At 37.7% G+C, this 21,887-nt stretch overlaps 1 protein-coding gene across 2 annotated transcripts in view; it reads right to left on the bottom strand.

The window, feature by feature from the left end:
* The window catches only part of FGF14 (fibroblast growth factor 14), a 402,730-nt gene that overhangs the window by 92,916 nt on the left and 287,927 nt on the right, over nt 1–21,887 (bottom strand). For both annotated transcript variants that reach the window (XM_065677978.1, XM_065677979.1), the window contains exon 2: nt 7,120–7,230. In XM_065677978.1, coding sequence (XP_065534050.1) covers nt 7,120–7,230 — 111 coding nt within the window. The remainder of the gene's footprint in view (nt 1–7,119; nt 7,231–21,887) is intronic.

Raw genomic sequence — 21,887 nt, 5'->3', positions numbered from 1 at the left:
GCACTAGAAGAACATGTAATACAAGATCTTTTTAGGAATGCACAAAGCCGACATGAAGCTAGGAACTGCTTTAGCAGAGCACTTTCTATAGCTGTAAAAATTAAAATACACCCAAAAGAGCTCTGGAAGAACAGAAAAAGAAATGGTTTTACAAATGAGAATAGAAGAGATGACATCAGGCAAGAATTAGCACAAATAATGTATTTTCATTTCTGTAGTTTCCAAAGGTCTACACCATGCGAGGCTCTTGCTGGATATGGGGCACAGACAAGGTTCCCTCTCTAACTTGTACAAGATAAATGTAAGCCAGTGAAATATGGCACTCATGGACAAGATATCCTGAGAGTATACAGGGTAAACATTGAATGACTGGAGAGTTTTCAAACGTTCAATATAGTCTGGAAGTTAAAAAACCAATCAGCCATTACCCTGAAATGAAACAATGTCAAAACCAGCAAAAGCACTATTGTGGGCAGTGTAGCAACACTACTGTCACAGCAACACAAGGTTTCAGATGGCAGTTATTTTTTTTTCTAGAAGAAAAGAAATTGCGGGAGGAAACCAAAATAGGAACACAATGCAAGAGGGAGGGCAGCAACAACTGAGGGAACACCAGAAAGGAAACACAAACAGTACTTGTAGAAAGAAAAGAAGTGAACAGAAAAGACAAGTCAGCTATGGAAAGCTAATGACAAATAACCCCAAATCATACTGGTTCAGTCAAAACTTCTGGAACCTAGATATACTTTGCTCTATTATTAATAAAAATAAAGCAGCAATGCTAAAAAAAAAAAACCCACAAAAAAACCCAAACAACCACCATTGAAATAGAGGCCTGTAACATGGCAGTGTTTTATGCAACCTGTAAAATTACTACAGTGGCTTATAGTTGCTGGTGAATTTAGAAAGCACCGAGGAGGGCATACAACATGTCTTTTACTGACACCAACTTTTACTTGGAGATTTTCAGAGCTCCTGTAATTAGTCTAAGACCATAAAATTTTAGAGTGTGATCTGAAATCCTCTAATTCTGCACATACAGAATATTCAGTAACTTCCACAAAATCTTTCAGATTTAGGTGAAACTAAGGAGGCCAGTCTACGTTCAGTTATTGATTGATACATGCTCAGCAATGTGCTTCGTAGTGAGGTCGACAAAACATGCACCAGTAAGGCACAGCATGTGGTTTCTATGTGCTCTGAAGCTGGCCAAAGGAAATTCAATTTCCTCCAGAACCTGGCTGTGCAGTACCTTTACTGAGCAGGATTTCTGTGCACAATTACACATTTCCAACCTTCCTAGGATTCACCTGTGCTATCCCCTACTCTAGTAAGAACCTGCCCCAAGAAAAGCAGAAAGCCTTCCAGAATTTGCTGGCATTTCAGGTCTGCACAGCCAAAGATAAGCCCTTACTCAAGGGGGAGGGTAAAAAGAAACATGCCCCCAGCTTCCCTCTAAGACAATGATCCAAAACCAAAAAAAACAAAGTGCCCGTGAGGTGCCTGAACATCTTTATGTACCTAAACCCAGCCTGGTTAGGTCCACCAGTGAGTTGAGAGAGCAAGCATCCTGGAACAACCCAGGAAATATAATTCTGCCTTGCTCAGCGCTTCCATGCTGCACAATTAAGTATAAAGCCTGGCAAATCCAGCTGGAAATGAGATGTGAGAACATCAGGGTAATCAAGTAAACTGATAGGCAAAAATGGTGCAAGTAAAACCCTTTGTCAGCGCTGAGCCTGTGCATGCTCCCTTAGCTCTTCTTTTTATACCATCTAAACCACAATGGTAGAACAAATGATTTCTCTTCCTTTTGCTAAGCCTGCAAGACTACTCTCGCCACACAAAAGATCAGAAAATGGGGGAGGGGGACAGTTAATAGCAACAGCTGGCATGAAAAAAGTCATTGGTTTAGGTGGTGTGGAGAGGATTTGCAGGAACAACCCAAATCCTCCAAAAGTTTTAGCCAAAGTCCATTTTTTGATGTTAAAACTACTTCCTTAAGCAAAACACAAACCCACCATATACCTTTTTCCTTTTTTTATGTAATGCCCTCATGGGCTATTAACTTGAAAACTGAAATGCCTGAAATCAGATATTTCCATATGCTTATGGAAGTATATGTAGGTATAACTGACTTGTAGCTACAAGAAAACTGCCATTACAGATCACTTTTTTTCTCAAGAAGCTTGCTAGAGACCAATGTCTTAAGGCTTATAAACTTGCTGTCTGTTCTGCATGTGCATAGCCCTGGTGTCAGTTAACAAACCTACCCACAGCACCAAATCTCCAATCAGATCAAGGCAACTATTTCTTTAATTTATTTCCATCTGCAAAACAGAATTTTATGCATTTGCAAAATGCAAAATTTATTTCCATCAGGCAAAAACAATGACTCCATCAGAACATCTTTTAGGTTGGCAATGAGTACAGGGAGGTTGGTATTCAGAGATCCATCCATCTTACGGAGGAAACCCATTCCATCCGCCTGATGTTACGTAATTAAACCTTACTTTTTAGTATGGCTGAAAATGGCCTCCATTGATCCTGTCACACTGACTAACATGATACTGATGGGAGAAACAGGCTTACCTAACTCCCAAAGGTGATGTAAATACATGACTAAATCTCCATGCAATTCTTTGAAGACAAACTGCAGTAAAAAACAGTGCAAAAATCAGACTGCAAATATTTCAGCTCAGTAATCCAAATTTTACAGCATTGCAGCTGTTGTTTCTTAATTTTCATGTGCTTTATTTCTGTCTAATGATATCCTTTACCTTACAAGGATGCTATGAACGTGACTTTATTAATATCTTCAAGCCAAAATATGAGAGTGGAAGGTAGTTTAGAAAGACATGAAAAAGTTAATACTTCCATATTAATTTTGGAAAATATACATAGAGCATTAGGAGCATGCATTGAAAGATGAAAATAATATTAAACGGTTGCATGATTTCTTGAACAGCAATTCTACCAGGTACCAAGTGACACAAAGGAAGTAAGGCATGCTGCTGCATAATTAAGCAAGAGATGTGCAGAGCACAGCCAAATCAAAGATGCTTGGGTAATGTTAACTTTAGCATTTAAGACTTTATGAAATAAGGCTACAAATGAGTAATGCTCTTTTAATCTGTTTTAAACACGACTGTAATTTCATAGGGGGCACAAATAGCATCATCTGAGTGTTAAAATCAGGTTTATCACCCATTGAGGAAAGTATCAGAATTTATGATGGTTTTTTTCAGTGGCTGTTGCCTGAGATATACTCTTCAGGTGAATCAAACTAAGCCATATGGCTAAGAGATTCAGGGTTTCAAACTCAGAAATTAAAGAAACAGAATTGTATGTTTTCCAAATTAATTAGTTTTTCTACTAAACCTGCCCTTCATTCAGGAGACAAAACTTTGAAGATAGACCAAAGACTGAAAATGAGTCATTTTGGGTGGCAAGGAGGACAGAAGGGGAATGTAACTCTTGTTACCACAAGCACAACATGAAAACAATTTCCATTTCTTTATAATTTCTGTGTAGTAGCTTGCTTTTCCTAATTAATAATGATGAGGTCTATGGACAACACTGAAGCAAGTTCCTTTCATACCAGATAATGCTGAGAACTGCTGTAAGGAAAATTAGAGCTAGAAAGGGATAGCTACGCTGAGTAGGACCTCAGTAACCAAGCCTACAGCTTTAATCACAGTCAGCCCTGCTTTCACTGCAAACTATCCACAAAAGCAAACCAGAAAGTGTAAGGCATTAGAGGAAGAAAATAGTGAAAACCATCTAAACCAAGAAAAGCAATGCAATAGAGCCTCTTTCCACGTATCATTAAGACTGGCAAAAAAATATAAACTGTACACACAAGATGGTTAAAGCTAACAGCTTTGGCCTGGTGATGAGATTTAAAGAAACTCAGCACTGTTAACCAATAGGTGTAATTAATCCCTACTCCATTACAGAATGTCGCTAACTTGGAAAAGATATAAAAAGAAATTAAACAAGGAACTGAAACCTGTCACTCCATATAGATTGGGTTCTAATAGCATGGCTACCAACATAAGCAAAAGTATGCTCAGGAATGCAATTACAAGCAGTAACATCTTTCTTCCTTTTTCATGCAAGGTTTTGTGCACAGCAGTACATTAAAAATCTTGCCCTCTAGCTCTGCAGACTCTACCCTTTATTCAATGGCTTGCACTATAGCATCTGACCAAAACCACTAGTAAAACTCATTTTAACTTCAGATAGAAGTAGAAAGTCCCATTAAAGAGACTACCAAGAAGCTTTAAAGACAAAAAACAAACAAAAAAAAGGTGTAACCAGAACCACTCAGTTTGAACAGACTACATCTTGATCTTACTTTGTGCCACCTCTCTATAATGCTGTAACTCCAATTGTGTCTAACCTATGTTTACAGACATACATATGAGTACAAAATGAAAGATGCACTTGAGGTAATTTTAACTTTAAGCACTCCTCTAACTGCTTGACAGAACAAATTGCAACAGCACAAAAAGCAGCAGCATGATTAAGCTTCAAAAAGTTTCCTTGCTGAAGACAAAAAAGAAATCACTTCTCTGTCCCTCGCTGCTTCCTCACTCTGGCTCCTCTGACGCACAGCTACTCAGACGGTCAGCGCATGAGGAGGACTTTTTCACAGGAACAGTGAATAGTGCAGAAGATGGGTGGAAGGCTGGCAGAGATGCACACCCCTTTGGCAGTATGTATTTTCTCCATTTTTCTAAAACACACTTTAAATGGAAGTCATCCTCACTACCAAGGTAAGCTGTCCTATTGACAGCTAATATATGTCCATCCTGTCTCCCACTGGGCATATCAAATAGACAGCCTGCAAGCTCCATGGTCAGAAGCAGGATTTTCCCCCTCTGGCAGCTGCCAAAACACACTTATCAGTAAGCTTCAGACAAAAGTTATCATGATAAGGAGCTCACAAAAAAATAAATAAATAAAAATCAGAACACTGGGAATTCCATCCATGAAAAAAAAATATCATTTTAAAGTAAAAGAGAAAAGGAAAAACAAAATATGCTGCAATAAAGGAAAGCAATGAGAAACGAAAAGTTCAAGAGGAAATGGAAGGAAACAAAGTGGAAAGGGAAAAGAACTGAGGAGAAAAACTGACAGCACAAAAGAAACAGACATATACTCATATAACAAAATAAGTCTTTTCAGCTCTTAATATAGTGTTGATACATATATACTAGCAAAAATTAAGGTGGAGATTAATTTTACATTCTTATGGTCTAAACTGTCTTTCCTAAATAATATTGTAAAATTGGACTAGCGAAGAAGCAAATAGTGAATCAAACCAGTTAAAGGAAGAAAACAATCCCTTTATGAAAAAAAACCCACCTTGGTTTAGCATAAAAATCATGTTGAAGTAAAACACATTATCTAACAATATTTATCTAAAATATGCAATACTGGTATCTGGTATTTGGTTGAGTTTGGACAAGTTCTACATTTCATAATATTTATGATATAGAATATTCATTATTTATTTTGGAACAATGAGAATAAGAGAGATAGGCAGACGGATATTCAGAAAGGCAGGGAGGAGGGGAGAGAAAAGGGAAGTGATAGAGTAAGCAAAAAGAGGAAGATTTGTAAAGGTTACAATAGCAAAAAAAGAGGAAAGTAAGGCACTATGGTGTAGCTTTGCAAAGATTCAAAATCTACAGGGTTATAAGATTTAAAAAAACCCTAAACAGGAATGACATTAAAACAGTCCAAAATTGTTGCAGTCATACACACCTCCTCACTGAAGCTGAAAATAAGAGAGAGATGTGCAGAGAGAGAAGGTGAGGGAGAGGAGGGATACATGCTTGCACTCTAAGACACAATTCTTGGACTTCTTATAGGAAAAGCTTCTATAAAAAGCAATAATGATCTTGTCTGTATAAGGTCTTAGTATCTAGTCCAGTACAGAAGTGGGCATGAGAGATGGACACACTGAGGGAAGAAAAGAAACAAGGAAGGTAGGGGAAAACCCCTTGAAAAAACAAGCAGAAAAATGCACACCAAAATTTAGCAATCAGTTCTTTTTCTCAGTTCTGAAAAAAAAAAAAACAATTGAACAATAAAAGATGATCACGCTATCTGTTGATGAAATATGTTAAAAATGACATCTGTACATTGAGAGATTACCAGGGACCTAAACAAAGTAAAGCAGAAACCTCAAACCCCTTATTTTTTATAGCCTAATTCCAACATTTTTGAGAAAACGAAAGGTTTATTTATCTATGCATAATAAGATAAATATTTTATATTAAGAATGCTTAAAATAGACCTCAAGATCAAATATAAATGTTACTTAAATATGTCATTATCATTAAATAAACAAAACACAAATGTTCTTTGCTAAACAGAAAATTAAATATCAACTGTTTCTAGAGTAAGAATAGGTTTGCTAATTATAATTTGCAGCTGAAGTTATCAAACATATATGTGCTCATTGAATGAAAATATGTGGCAGTATCACAGGAAAACAGTACCAAAGCATCAACCCACAAGGCCTTTCAAGACAACTTTTGTTTGGGATATCTTTGAAAACTGCCACTGTCACAGTCCCTGTACTGCTAGAAATTCTCTTAAAGTCACTGGAACTCTTGCTAGTATAGGGACTATAGGATGTTAAGCTTCAGTTCAGCAAGGTACTTCAGCATATGTTTTAGGCAAAATTTTGGTAGACATTCATTTATTTGGTTTGCTGAATCAGGGTCTACATGATCAGATTTTTCAAGGAATTTTTGTTTCCGTCTGTTATTTATTTGAAGAAATTTAGCTTTTATAAAAAACATATTCAATCTAATTTTACCATTTTAATGAAACTATAAGAAGACAACCATTGGCCTAAGTGTCTCCCTCCTAAGGTCTACTGGCTGTTACACCTTCCCTTTCAGAGGGAACACATTTAGGCCAATGTCCTGCACAAGCTGTGCTGGTGGTCATTAGACTTCAAATGGACAGAACCCTTTTCCTTTAGACAAAACACATTCAGAAACCCTCCAAATGCATTAACACTGTGCCTGCACGTTCATACGCAAGCAATGCAATCTGCATATGTGATTATGACATTCCCCTGGGGCAGTCACTTACTAGAATTACTGCTGTCATCCTTGGTTCCATCGAGACTTCCATCGGGGTGCATTTGCAAGTAGTAGCCTTGCCTGCAATATAACCTGGTCACTATACCCTTGAGCTGGGGATCTGAAAGACAAACATATTTTGTCACTAGCCTCAAAACTTTTCCAAGAGTTATCCCTGCTTCTCTCACTGTAGAAGGAAGTTTGGTGAAGCAGCATTGCCATCTTAAATGTAAGTACAACAGGATGGTCCTGATGGAGATGGGGAAAAGTCTCACCGCAAAGTATTATTAGGTCAGTTGTGTGTCCTGTTCTCTGCCTCCAGCATCCTTCATTATAATTAACACAGGTAAAACACAAGAAAAAAACACAGTAGCATGTATAGAACCTTACAGAATCTAACAAAACATTTAAAAAACCTTGCCTGTTTCATACATTTTAATGACTTACTCTAGTTCACATAATTTGTAAGTACACTTGGAGGAAACGGTCTGTCTCCTTTTACTCTGTACCAAAAGTGATAAACTTATCTGGTATAATATTTTGTAACAGTCCCATCTGAAGAGTTCCCAAGATATTTTACTGATCTAGAAGCAGATGCAATTAATCTGCCCTCTCCCACTCCCCAGGAAATAAGACCCACAGTCAAGGCAAGACATGAGACAACCCTCCTTCAACAGAGGGAAAAACCTGAAAAAAAAACCTTAGTCAGATAAAAGTATATGCGAAATTCAGGTAGCTGAACAGGTAATACTCTGCCCTGTGTAATACTCTGCATTTATGAAAATTGCCCAGAACCGGACAGAAGCTGCCAAGCCATAACTCTACGATTCATCTCAAGGATAATGTCTTATCAAATCACAAAGTAAGCTGCTACAAAACTAGTTCAGTGCTGAGGAATAGTACATCACTACTTAAAAAAATCAACAGCACTACTTCTGAATGATATTGGCCCTAGTATTGTTAAACATAAATTATCAGACCAAACTCCAGGCAGCCAGTACGTAAACTTGTGGGGACATTGGCATTAAAAGCATCTATGTCATATCATGCTTAGCTTTGCAATAATGAGCTAAAATCCTAAGACTTTGAGAAAGATATGTAATAAAACGAACAGGTGAACTTCCAAGGAACACAGAAATTATTTCCATGCAACCCCATGGCCAGAATATAAAATCCTCCTCAAGCTTGTGTATAATTGCTTGCACAGTCAGTCATGCTGGGTTACTTGTGGTATCCTAACAGGAGGTGGAAATAAACACTAATAAAATAACTGCCTCTGAATGGAACGCTCTGAACTTCTCTACACAGGTTCAGTTCCATGTAATGATTATGAAAATGTTAAGTTTTCCTTGAATATCCAAATTAAAGTCATATTAAACAATAAACCTATCTAAATTAAAAATATAAGATATATATTACTTGCAAATATAATAAAACCTGTTACTATAAATATTAACACTGCAAGACTTTTGAGGCATGGGAATAAATAATAATAATATAAAAATTTGATGATCAACATGTAAGTACATTACAATTTTTCTTCAACTTTTACTTTCCATGGATTTTTGTGTTAGCAAAAGTTTCTTTTTATGTAAGAATACCCAGAAACAAATATTTTTTAAAAAATTTATAAACAGAATTAACTGTATTTTCTTTGAATATACTGTCTTAAAGAACTTCATCAGGCTACTCTAAAGTATTTTCATAACTTAAAAATGTAAAGTGACTTTCTCTTACACAGGCACTATTTCTATCAATGCATGCTTTCAATGTGCACTTCCAAATTGACAATTTTACTTGCTTTACACATAATAAAATGGCATATTAAAAAGACTAAAGGAAAATATTTTAATAATATTACTATAACCAGAGCTTTACAAAGTATTTACAGGAAAAATATCAGCCTTTTGAAAAAGTTTATGCACCCAAAGAATCATGAGTCTTAATCATCCTTGTAGCTCAAAGAAGCATCGTAGTTAGGCAAAGTACAGTCAACTCACTGTCAGCAGCTACTTACATCTACTGCTTCAACAGGAAAAATGTGAAACTTAGAAGTGACTTTTGAAGTTGTTCTTTATATTCATTCTATTAATTTTTCTAAATTCACAAATAAAATGTACTTTCTAACAAGAAACTGCACAATCATTTGTCTATGTTTTCACCAAAAGCATTATTTAAAGTTAACAAGCTACCTAAAATTATATCTGAAGAAAACTGATACGGTGGATACAATGCATTTCAGCTAGCATTTCAGGCTGTGTGATGAGAGAGGGTATGAATCTCCCATTTAATTCTTCACTCAAGTCCAAACACAACAAAATAATTATTATAGCATGAGACCAGAGGATCCTAGTCATGTGTTATATGTCACTTGTATTCACCTTTAACGGTTTCATTTGTAGGAGAACTGAACAGAACTGTCCCCAAAACATGGCTCTTTTACTTGAATGTTTAATTGAAAACTGGAATTTATTACTAATAGTGTGATACTAATTAATATTTTCATTGCATTAAGTATACCTCTGTAGATTAATAAATGGCAAAGATTTTTTTTTCCATTAAGTGTAGCAATTGAAACTTTCTTTTTACTTTTTTTCCTATGGATTATTGGAACCTTTTTTATCTACCCCCCTAAGAACATCTTTTTTTACCTTAAATTCCTACCTGTCTTAGCAAGATTAGAACTTATTATTCCTGACAAGTAATTTAATCATGCATTTTTTACTATTTGTTGACTGTAATATTTAGTTAATGTGTATCACAACAGTTTGGATCTACATCTCAAAGTAAAAAACAACTAAATACTTTAGCTGAACAGTGCTCAAAAAACAGGGTGGAACTGGACATCGTGACATGGTATTTCTTTGATATTAGCGAAAAAGCAGCCCAGATTTAGCGATGGAATTGTATGAAATGACTCATTAATCTCAATGCAAGTCATAGTAAGCAATATTCAAAAAGACTACTCCGTACAGCCTCAAGATGAATATCTTCAAGACGAAGCAGACAATCCTGTAAGGCAAGGAATTTATCTCTTCTCCTTGCAGAAAGATAAATTGCCCTTTCAGGTTCTTTTTGAGACACCTGGGCTGTAAGCAAGGAATAGAATCATAGAATAGTTAGGGTTGGAAAGGACCTCAAGATCATCTAGTTCCAACCCCCCTGCCATGGGCAGGGACACCTCACACTAAACCATACCACACAAGGCTTCGTCCAACCTGGCCTTGAACACTGCCAGGGATGGAGCACTCACAACCTCCCTGGGCAATCCATTCCAGTGCCTCACCACCCTAACAGAAAAGAACTTCCTGCTTATATCCAATCTAAGCTTCCCCTGTTTAAGTTTTAACCCGTTACCCCTTGTCCTGTCACTACAGTCCCTAATGAAGAGTCCCTCCCCAGCATCCCTATAGGCCCCCTTCAGATACTGGAAGGCTGCTGTGAGGTCTCCATGCAGCCTTCTCTTCTCCAGGCTGAACAGCCCCAACTTTCTCAGCCTATCTTCATATGGGAGGTGCTCCAGTCCTTCAATCCACTGGTCCCTGTATTCCTATAGTATTGTATCTTACCTATTGTCCTTTCATAATATTGCAGGAACAGTCTCAGATACTTTACAAACAAGTTTCTCAAACCTTGCTTGACAACAGTTTTCTGTTTTGGTTTGGTTTACTGTCTGCTAGAAAGCTGGAGTGACCAGCAGTGCCCAGAAATACCAGCAGAAGACTGGTGTCTGCAGGTGCACCAGCACTTAATGATTTTTAACTCCCATTGCAGTGACACAGGTAGACAGATCAGCAATTACTCTAACCCTTTACACCCCATGCACATTTTTTCCTTCCCACATGAAAAAGAAAGGGAATGTCAAGAGAATACAGCAAAATAATACAACACAAACAAACACAATGGCAGTAGACAACCTCATCAAAGACATCCCAGTTCATTATTTTTATATTTTGTTGGTAGTTCTCTTAAAGTCCCAGCTGCCACAGCGAGGTGATTACATGAAAATTCCATTTCTATTTAATTTTAAACATCGTGACTTTAGGAGAAAAAAAAATCCTAAGCCAGCAAACTTCACCACTGGATAAAAAACATAGGAGAGCTCAACATCTCCTAATGATTTTTATTGATATTTTGCACCTGGACTTCTGATGTTGAACTTTTCAGCGTGACAAGTCTGCAATGCCCCACCATGGAAAGAATTATTCTGACTTGTAGTTATTAGAGGTTGTCTCTAAAATTTCAAAGACGTTGTACTGAATGGACAAAGCAACTCCTTCTTAAGCCTGTCCTTCCCCAGCAACCTGCATGACAGCAGCCACTTGCAGCCTGCTTTTATTGCTTTTTTCCTTGACAATGGCGACAGCAGGATGCATGATTGCAGTTAGCATGTACAGTTTGTCAGTAGGTTGTCCTCAACAAAGGCAGAGTTTAATTAAGATGTCTTCTCCCTCGAATAGTGGCTATAAAAAACAGCTTTGGCATTAACTCGTGACAGGCTGAGTGCTGCTCTGGCTTTAGAACAATTATGATACTTTCTATTTTGAATTAACAATGTCTGCTGTTCACGAACAGAATGATTTTAGCATCACCACCCTCAGAGACTGCCAGGACAGATCTCTTTAGAAATTGTATAGGTTTAAAATACAAGAGGACAAACTCATTACACTTGAGTGTTACGGATTTTACGTCTGTACTTACATTTTACCTTTGTATTTACTTTGTTCAGACACAGATGAATGTACAGTGATAGAAGAACAATGACAAGTATTCCCGTTGCTTTTTAACACCATGACAAATCAGTCCCTTCCTTATCATCCACTGGAGTTTTAATTTATAGTTTTTACCATAGGAGGGCTTTCTTTGCTTGTTATTATTTACTGACTCCCTCTTATGAGTAAAGGTACTAAATAAAAGCCTGTTTGAGCTGGCAAGCAAATGCTTAACAGTGGGTTAGTCTCATATCAACTCACACTCTTAGGGTGAATAAACTGCACTATCCAGTCTGTCACAAAATGAGTTCTCAGCGAGTCAAATGAAAGCTGGTATTTAGAGGTACATTCTGCTCAAATAGCATAGCACCAAACTCATCATAACAGCTGGTAGCTCCTGGTCCTTCCCATTTTACTTGCATTTCCCTCCTGCAGTTTTTACTTTTGGATATCTCAGTACTAAAAATACCACTCATACGCATCCAAAATAAATCAGGTATCTATTTCTTTAAGGTTTACAATAATCACCATGACCTGACTGTCATGTCTTGCCCACTGATGTTATGATCAGCATCTTTTAGAAATTTTCTCCCTTGTCTATTAAACTTTATTTGAAATATCAAAAACATTTATAATATGGATTAAGATTTAAAAAGTATCACACCCCAGAGAAGCTGCAACCTCCAGATTTCTTCTGAAGTTGGGAAGCAAAATACCCCCACAAAGCACAGAGTGTCCCACCTAGCCCAGACCCATCTCCCAGGTAGTTTGTAAGGCCTGGCATACGTAAAAGGCGACGTTTCCTGACTTCTCACACAAGACTACCCTGGCAATAGTGTTGTGGCATTTCGGACTGCAATTCTTGCAGTCTATCTGAAGCCACTCTACATTGTGTAATAATTAACTACCCAGCATGCGTGGGATTTGAGCCCACCCACCATACCATGAGGCAGCCTCCAGCCCTTCACAGACTTTTGCACAGAAACATATTGATCCTTCAGATTAATGTCTGGATAATACTCAAAACTTTAAACACGTGTCAATACGACTTAGCATTTTAGAAATACTTCCTACTAGGCAATTCAGACCAGAAAGAGGGACTAAATCCCATGGAAAATTACATTTCTTTTTTGGATTCTCAGTTCAAATATTTCAGTTCCTGCTGTAATGCTTTTTGCAGTATCCAAAAGTTGCCTTCTTCTCAAGCGTACTGTTTATGTCTAACTGCAACAGTACTCCAAGAGGTACACTCAGTACAGATGACCACATTACACTCCTTTTGCCTTGTTTTGGCAACTTTTGCATTGTCATCCTGGTATGTAAAAGTGCAGGATCCTCTGATACATGTTATGCAATCACAAAAGCAAGCTTCCTAAAGCAAGTACATAGCCAATGGGGAACTCAAACACAGAATTTTGTACTTCACTTAAAGGTGATAAAATCCTAAATAGGCGCCTAAAAACAGAATGTTCCTTCATTATTTGTCTCTTCAGCTGTTCTTATGATACAGCTCTTGCATTCAAAAGCTTTATACACTCCTAAATTCTTTATTATTTTGGCTGTCCTGTCACCTAGTGTGTCAATGCTTCAAAGCTTCTGATCATGTGCTTGTTACTTTCTCTCACTGTTAATAAGAAATGATAAAATATGGACATTCATATGGCAGTGCTTTCTGATTTTAATAATAATAATTTCAATATCTCGTAATACACACCAGAAAAATAAAATGTAATTAAAAACTTGAAAGAAAAATATTTTTAGAGGAAAGTTTTGCTCTATTCAGGACAGGAGGGAAAAAGGCTATCATGTGAACTCAGAAAAGCAATAGCGTCCATTATTTCCTGTTCCCATAAGTAATAATAGTACTTATTCTGAAATGCGGTGGCTTTCTCTGTGCTCACTTATTTTTCTGTCCTCACAATGATTACAGGGCACTCAACTTTGGTGTTTATTTTTAACTCTACCTTTTGTCCATTCTTGCCTCACATCACAAGCTCGTCTCCCGCAGAATCTCACTTTGAGAGCACATTTAAGAGAGACAGAAAGTCCTCCTATGTTCCTGTGCTGTCATTGTCATCTGCACTTCCACAGCATTTATGAGATTTCTTGGTAAACTATGAAAGCAGGTCGGAATTCTGTAAAATGGGTACTTTTCTTGAAAGCCCAGCATCATACCCTTTGTGCTGGCATCCTTGCCTTTGTATTGCAAATGTTTTTATGTTAACTGCAAAGTGTGCTCCCTTCCATTTGTGTGCACTGATGTTTTGTCTCTAGGTCTTACAATACACTTCAAACTACATGAGATTTGCTTCTTGCTATGTGGTTTTACTTGAACAAATTTGACCATCAATAGAATTACAGCAACTTGGCTTCTAGCTGAGATAATTTGTATCTGTTCGGATTCACAAGAATATTAGATTTAACAGACTTGCCTACAGCATAATATCTAACAGTCTTCTTCACCAGCTATATTATTTTGGAAGGTATTTCTTGGAAAGGGAAGAGTTTTAGACTGTTAAGAAAACACATTGTTCCAAAATCAGAATTTTACATGGGTATGGTAGTTTAATTTGAGTAACTTCATTTAATAGTTTTCTTTTCTCTTCCTACAGGACCATACTGCACATCTCCGATGTTTGTGATCTTGCAACACATGGTCTTGTTGGGAAATTTCTCCCTAATATTACCTGCCACTGTTGAGCCATGTTTCTTCTAATAAAGCAAAACTCAATGATCTTTAATTTCTCAGTTTCTAAAATAGCTGATAATATATACAGGAATATTCAGAAGAAGCTGGCTTCTACTTCCAGGTTCACTTATATAGCACTAGTTGTAGTTTAATGCATTGAAATATTATCTGACAAGCACCATCTTTCACTGGCACAAAGAAATCGTCTTTGCAACTATATTCACTTTCTCAAAGTTTACTTTGAAATGCTAAGAATTCTATTGCTTAAAGTTCCATATTACAACAGTCTTGAAATTACAATTTTTATTTGCTCTTTTCATTTTACCTAGGCTTAAAAAATATCCTGTCTTACTGAATTTTCTTGACTTAGATAAAATAATTTTCTAGTATTTTGTTTAGGACTCCTTCCTACACCTGAATGTCTGAGTTCTATCTGCTATTTTCTTGTTTCTGAATTCTGTCAGTAAAATATTAACATTATATAAAATATTGCTCAACAATAATGTTAAGCAATACATCCCAGAGTTAATTAATTTCTGAGCCCTCATTTTTGCAATAATCTTCACTTTGTTAGCTTCCCATAAAAAGGCTCTGTGAAAGCCCAAAGTTTATTTTAGCCACATTCAAAACACACCAAGGCACAACAATGTGACAGATTCTATTACCATTGAACTTATATATAAATTTTTACTAATGCATTACCCTTTGAATCAGTAACTAAATGTGTTTTAATAATGAGATTTCTCTGAAGATGCCACTGAATGCTGAAAGCACAACAGGATGGGCATAGATGACCTTTCCAAATGTAACTGAATATATTTCACATAACACCTGACTTACCAAGAAATGAATCTGACACTGCCTTTCCTAGATAATTCATATTTTTAGAAATATAATGTTTAAACATTAAGTTTATTTTTACAATCTTGATTATTTGTCTCCTTGCATGCTGCATCACAAAGCAATGAAATATTTTAAGTCAGCTTCTATTTATTTCATAAACTGACTTAGAATTAAATTTGGAAAGCACTGAAACAACCTGTTTGAAGAGTATTCAAAAGTATCAGTGTAATGCTTAATGGAGAGAGGATAGCAGGATAATTTGCAATGTTATATATTAAATACTAAACACTTCATTTTCTACTGTTGCACACAGGAAACTTCCCTAATACTGAGTGGCAGGAGTTCTTAACTTGTTATCAACTTCATGTAATTATTGCCAACATGCGTAAAAGCCAACAAAAAAAGTAATATATTCCCTCTGCTTAGATATGCAACAGCACCTCTTCTGAAATGTGCACCTCAAGAACATACTGTATTATATTTACTTTTACTTCCTAGCCAATGGCACAAAATACTGAAAGAAGCCATTTGCATTACTTTCAAGAAATTTCACATTTTCATCTACTGACTATCATGAAAAGTGGAGGCAAAAAAGATGAACTGCACTGCCAATGAACTGGGACAAAGGCAATTTTACCTAGTTATGAAGTGATAAGTACAAATAGCAATACCTAAAATCATAGGATCACAGAACCATTTAGGTTGGAAAAGACCCTAAAGGTCATTGATTGAATGACCTTTAAGCTAGTAATACTAAGTCCACTGCTAAACCACATCCCTAAGTACCACACCTACATATATTTTAAATACCTCCAGGGATGGTGACTCAACCACTTCCCTGGGCAGCCTGTTCCAAACTTTGACAACCCTTGCGGGGCAGAAATTTTTCCTCGCATCCAGTCGAAAGCTCCCCCTGTGCAACTCGAGGCCATTTCCTCTCAGCCCATTGCTTGTTACCTGGGAGAAAAGACCAATACCCACCTCACTACAACTTCCTTTCAGGCAGCTGTAGAGAGTAATAAGGTCTCCCCTAAGCCTCCTTTTCTCCAGACTAAACAATATCCTTGGTACTTTAACTGGTTCCCTTAGCTGTTCCTCATATGACTTGTTCTCATATGATATGTCACAGCTATACTGCAGAGCAAAGATGCTCAAGTTTCCTTTGGTAGCTGAACAACATATAAGGCTTTCCTGGTTTCAGGTGCAGCAGATTCCAAATATCTTCTAATGTAGCTGTCTCAATTTTTACTGCCACCAACATAAACAGTTGCATTTTGCAAAATTACGAAAAATCATGAATTGTCATTTTCACATTAGCTGGGTTGAGTAGACTGAGCTGAGATTTAGACAGGCTTAAACACATAAACCAGAAAGCCAACAAAACCACAATTTGTTCTTTTTCATCAGTGCAAACAAATTAGTGCAAAAATGTGAATTTCTCATTAACAAAATAATAAAAGCATAAAGTTGTGACCAAAACCAAATAAACCCCATTTGATACTTAAAAAAAAAAAAAAAAATCACTTAAAGGGAAATAAAGCACCAAGGAGGTTAATAATTGTTGTTCAATGATGTACAAAACACAGGGGTTGTGTTTTCTTTATATCTGACAAAAAGCATTTACTATGAAAAATACGGATCAATGAATTGACTTCCAACCTTCAAAAAAGTGGAAAAGTAAAAATTTTCCTTCATTGAACATTATGTAGTTTTATATATTACTATTCATTGTAATCCTTATGCTTTAACATAAATCCTCATTGTCAGACCTTGTCATTCACCAGCACTGTCTGAACAGATTTGTTTACCCAGACATAAAATCCCAGCAAAATCAGAACTGTTAAACGTAAATTACATTTCAGTCCTCTTCATGAACAAGTAATATTACTGGAGATATAGGACTCCAACGATATGTGGCTGGGATGAAAGGAAAAATGAATGAGAAATTGATAATCCCATTGTGAAAGGGAAATAAACATATTTCCGTATTTGTTATTAGTTAGGAACAATCTTTATTGTTTCTGTATAAATCAAGATTACAGAGGTCCCATCAGATAAGCTGAAGTTTGCACTGTTAATACGAATAAAATACCATATTTAATTAGAAAAATATTTATTTGTGTAGGAAAGCATGAATGCACTGACATTAATTCATAGGAAAGCGCTATAAAATATTTTTAATATCATTATACATACAGTACTATTTATAATTAACATTTTTCACAACATTCCATTGCTCTTTCACAAAGGGTTGCTATTTCCAGTTTAATCTCCAAAACCTCTAACAGCAAATATTAAATGAAAGCAAGGCAATATTACAAAAAAAAAGTATAATTGAAGATCTACTGCCCTTTTTTTTTGGTAACAAATGATATACGCAAGAAATTCATGAGTCATAGGAAGCAGATTATTAAGACCTACTTGTACCAGAAAATAGCAATTCATACTAAATATTTCAGTGGCTCCTTCATTTTTGCAATGTAACTAAGTATTACTCTGGAATAGTATTTAACCAGGGACCCACTGAAGAAATAGCAGACATTTTCCTACACTTTATTCTAGTGTACACACAAGCACTTGTGTTTGGGGTTTTTGTGCAAGAATCCAGTGAGATGGAGAGACAGAAAGAGAAGCAATGCATGGCTGGTTTTGGTTTTCTGAGATCACATTTTCCTCAAATCCTCCCTGTGAGAAAGTCCTGCTCAGCTTGCAGACTGCAATGTGGTATTAAACACAATTCAGATATCTTAAAATAATGTCCTGGGTTGCCAGCTGGGCTTATACCATGACAGAGAAGCAGCTTGGAAACCTGATATTCATCCAGTGAGACAAGAAAATAATCACTCTACTTGAAGAACACTCTCTGAACCATTTCTAATTCAGAATTACAGACTCATTTCTTCTATCATTGGTATGAGAGCCATGCCTCTTTACTGGAGATGCTCCCTGTTTGGGTTTTTTTTGAGATTGAGGTTAACTTGGGTGACAACTTCAGTGTTTTTTGGTCTTCTCCCCATCTCTGCTATCCAAGAAAACTTGTAATACATGTAAGGAAAGCAAACTCTTACAAAGTTACATGACCCCAGGAGCTGGCCTTTAAGGAAATTGGTAGATTTTTACACTGATGATATAGGAAAGATCACAGAAAACTGTGAGAGGCAGTCACTCAACAAATCCTTTTGAGGGATCTCAGCACAGCCTTGCTTCTCTGGAACTGCTCTTGCTTTGAGACTGATTGCATCAAGAAAAAAATGACCGTAAGTCATAAGTGGCAGACTCCTTTTACGCCACCTAATGCTCCTAAAGGTAAAACACCAACCAAACATACGACAACAGCAGCAACAACAACAAAAAAAAAAAGCCACACAAGAAAACCCAAACAAACCCACACCATTTATCCCAGCTAGATTACTCTGTCTCTCTCATACAGGTTATTCACTCCAGGAATTTAACTAAGCAGAACTATACCCATTGCATCTATGACACAATGAGCAGAAACAGTTCAGCTCAACTCAATTCGTCACTAATAAGGAGTAAATCTTCCATTCTGAGTCTTTTGATGGTATGGTGGAGACACAGTCAGAAGAGACTACCCCAGCTTCTCACTGGCACCATGAACTAAACCTACTGTTCACCTACAAAAAAATGAAAGTATTTTATAATTTTTCACAAAATCCAGATATTTACTAGGTTTTGAAGGAGATCAAATTTGGTTTGTGCCTTCACGGAGACCTGCCCCTAAGTACCTCAAAAACACTGAAAGGTCTCCCAATCTCTAAATCTAAATTTTATTAGAACACAAACCAGAATAAACAACTTTAAAATATATAAATAGAAAGTGAAATATGGAGTTTTATAAGAATTCTCCCATCCCATCTAGTGCATTTTTACAGTGACTTCACGATCTGCTTTTTCATCCAGCTTTGCCTCCAGTCCAGCACCCTCACCATGAAGAGCTGGTTATACATCTACCACCTCTACTTTTTTTAACCTGTTCAGGTAACAGACTCTCCTTGCCTGTTTCTCACATCCTCTTTCACTCCCTACCTGCTGTACTCTCCAGTCCAGCATCATTTCCCAGCTGTTCATTTCAAACTATGCAGAGCAGTCAAGAGGAAATAAGACAGTCTCCTCCCTGCTGCCCAATCACATCTTAACTCTAACAGCAAAACACTTTTGTAAACTTAAATACAACAAATATGCCATCAGTCATACATAACTTCCTTCACAAATTCATAGAAATATTCAGATTCTCTTTAGGCTAATTATGAACTTAACAGAAGATACAATCTCCACCTTACAGCTACCAGGAAATAATACAGTCTGTGCTTTCTGGTTATATACATAGAAGTCTTCTAGCACCTTGAGCCAAAGCCACCAGCAACTTCAGCAGCCACTACATGCATTTTGCAAAGCAGTGAGTCATATTGAAGATCCATGGCAGTTCCAAATGTGTACTTTCTCCCAAAATGTGTAATATAAAACTGGCAAAAAAAAAAATCCCAAAACCTGAAAACACAAACCAAAACATACTCCTCAAGTCTCCAGAGCCACAACACTTCCACGACAATTGTTCCTCCCTTTAACTGTCTGCTTGGCCAAAACCAGTTATACTAGAATCATTTCTTGTCAAGTCTGGGATCATCTCTTAATTTATTACAGATCATAGAATCACAGAATAGTTAGAGTTGGAAAGGACCTTAAGATCATCTAGTTCCAACCCCCCTGCCATGGACAGGGACACCTCACACTAAACCATCCCACACAAGGCTTCGTCCAACCTGGCCTTGAACACTGCCAGGGATGGAGCACTCACAACCTCCCTGGGCAACCCATTCCAGTGCCTCACCACCCTAACAGGAAAGAATTTCCTCCTTATATCCATTCTAAACTTCCCCTGTTTAAGTTTTAACCCTTTACCCCTTGTCCTGTCACTACAGTCCCTCCCCAGCATCCCTATAGGCCCCCTTCAGGTACTGGAAGGCTGCTATGAGGTCTCCACGCAGCCTTCTCTTCTCCAGGCTGAACAGCCCCAAATTCCTCAGCCTGTCTTTATACGGGAGGTGCTCCAGTCCCCCGATCATCCTCGTGGCCCTCCTCTGGACTTGTTCCAGCAGTTCCATGTCCTTTTTATGTTGAGGACACCAGAACTGCACACAATACTCCAGGTGAGGTCTCACAAGAGCAGAGTAGAGGGGCAGGATTACCTCTTTCGACCTGCTGGTCACGCTCCTTTTGATGCAGCCCAGGATACATCTGGCTTTATGGGCTGTGAGCGCACACTGAAGCCGGCTCATGTTCATTTTCTCATTGACCAACACCCCCAAGTCCTTCTCCACAGGGCCGCTCTGAATCTCTTCTTTGCCCAGCCTGTAGCTGTGCCTGGGATTGCTCTGACCAAGGTGTAGGACCTTGCACCTCGCATGGTTAAGCTTCATAAGGTTGGCATCAGCCCACCTCACAAGCGTGTCAAGGTCCCTCTGGATGGCATCCCTTCCCTCCAGCATATCAACCGGACCACACAGCTTGGTGTCATCGGCAAACTTGCTGAGGGCGCACTCAATCCTACTGTCCATGTCAGCGACGAAGATGTTAAACAAGACCAGTCCCAACACCAATCCCTGAGGGACACCACTCGTTACTGGTCTCCAGCCGGACATTGAGCCATTGACCACAACTCTTTGCGTGCGTCCATCCAGGCAGTTCTTTATCCACCGAGTGGTCCATCCATCAAATTGATGTCTGTCCAATTTAGAGACAAGGATGTTGTTTGAGACAGTGTCGAACGCTTTGCACAAGTCCGGTTAGATGACATCAACTGCTCTACCCTTGTTCATCAGTTCTGTAGCCCCATCATAGAAGGCCACCAAATTGGTCAGGCAGGATTTCCCCTTAGTGAAGCCATGCTGGCTGTCACCAAGCACCTTGTTGTTTTTCATGTGCCTTAGCATGCCTTCCAGGAGAATGTCCTCCAAGATTTTGCCAGGCACAGAGGTGAGACTGACTGGTCTGTAATTCTCCAGGTCTTCCATTTTCCCCTTCTTGAAAATGGGGGTTATATTTCCCTTTTTACAGTCATCAGGAACTTCACCAGACTGCCATGATTTTTCAAATATGATGGACAGTGGCTTAGCAGCTTCATTCGCCAGCTCCTTCAGGACCCGTGGATGGACTTCATCAGGTCCCATGGACTTGTGTACGTTCAGGTTTTTAAGATGGTCTTGAACCAGATCCTCTCCTACAGTGGGCCCAAGGTCTTCATGCTCAGCTGATGACTTTTCTCACACCACATATGACAACTAGCATGTTTTAAATAGAAATCAGGTGCGATTTAATTCCCTAGATTTGTTTGTACTATCTGTACTATTTGTAGCACTATCTTTTTAGCCTCAGGAAAGACTGAGGTGCTACTGTGCAAGCTAGCATTCAGAAGAGCCAACAGGTATGCTCCTAAAGAACAAATTACACTTTATGAGTATTAATATTAAACTCCCTTTAACTCTCTTACATTTGCTGCACATTTATTATACTGAC

This window comes from Lathamus discolor, chromosome 4 (assembly GCF_037157495.1).
Source record: "Lathamus discolor isolate bLatDis1 chromosome 4, bLatDis1.hap1, whole genome shotgun sequence".
In the NCBI taxonomy this organism is placed as follows: domain Eukaryota; kingdom Metazoa; phylum Chordata; class Aves; order Psittaciformes; family Psittacidae; genus Lathamus; species Lathamus discolor.
The sequence above is the reverse complement of the archived record's forward strand: the minus strand, read 5'-3'. Positions and strand labels throughout refer to the sequence as shown.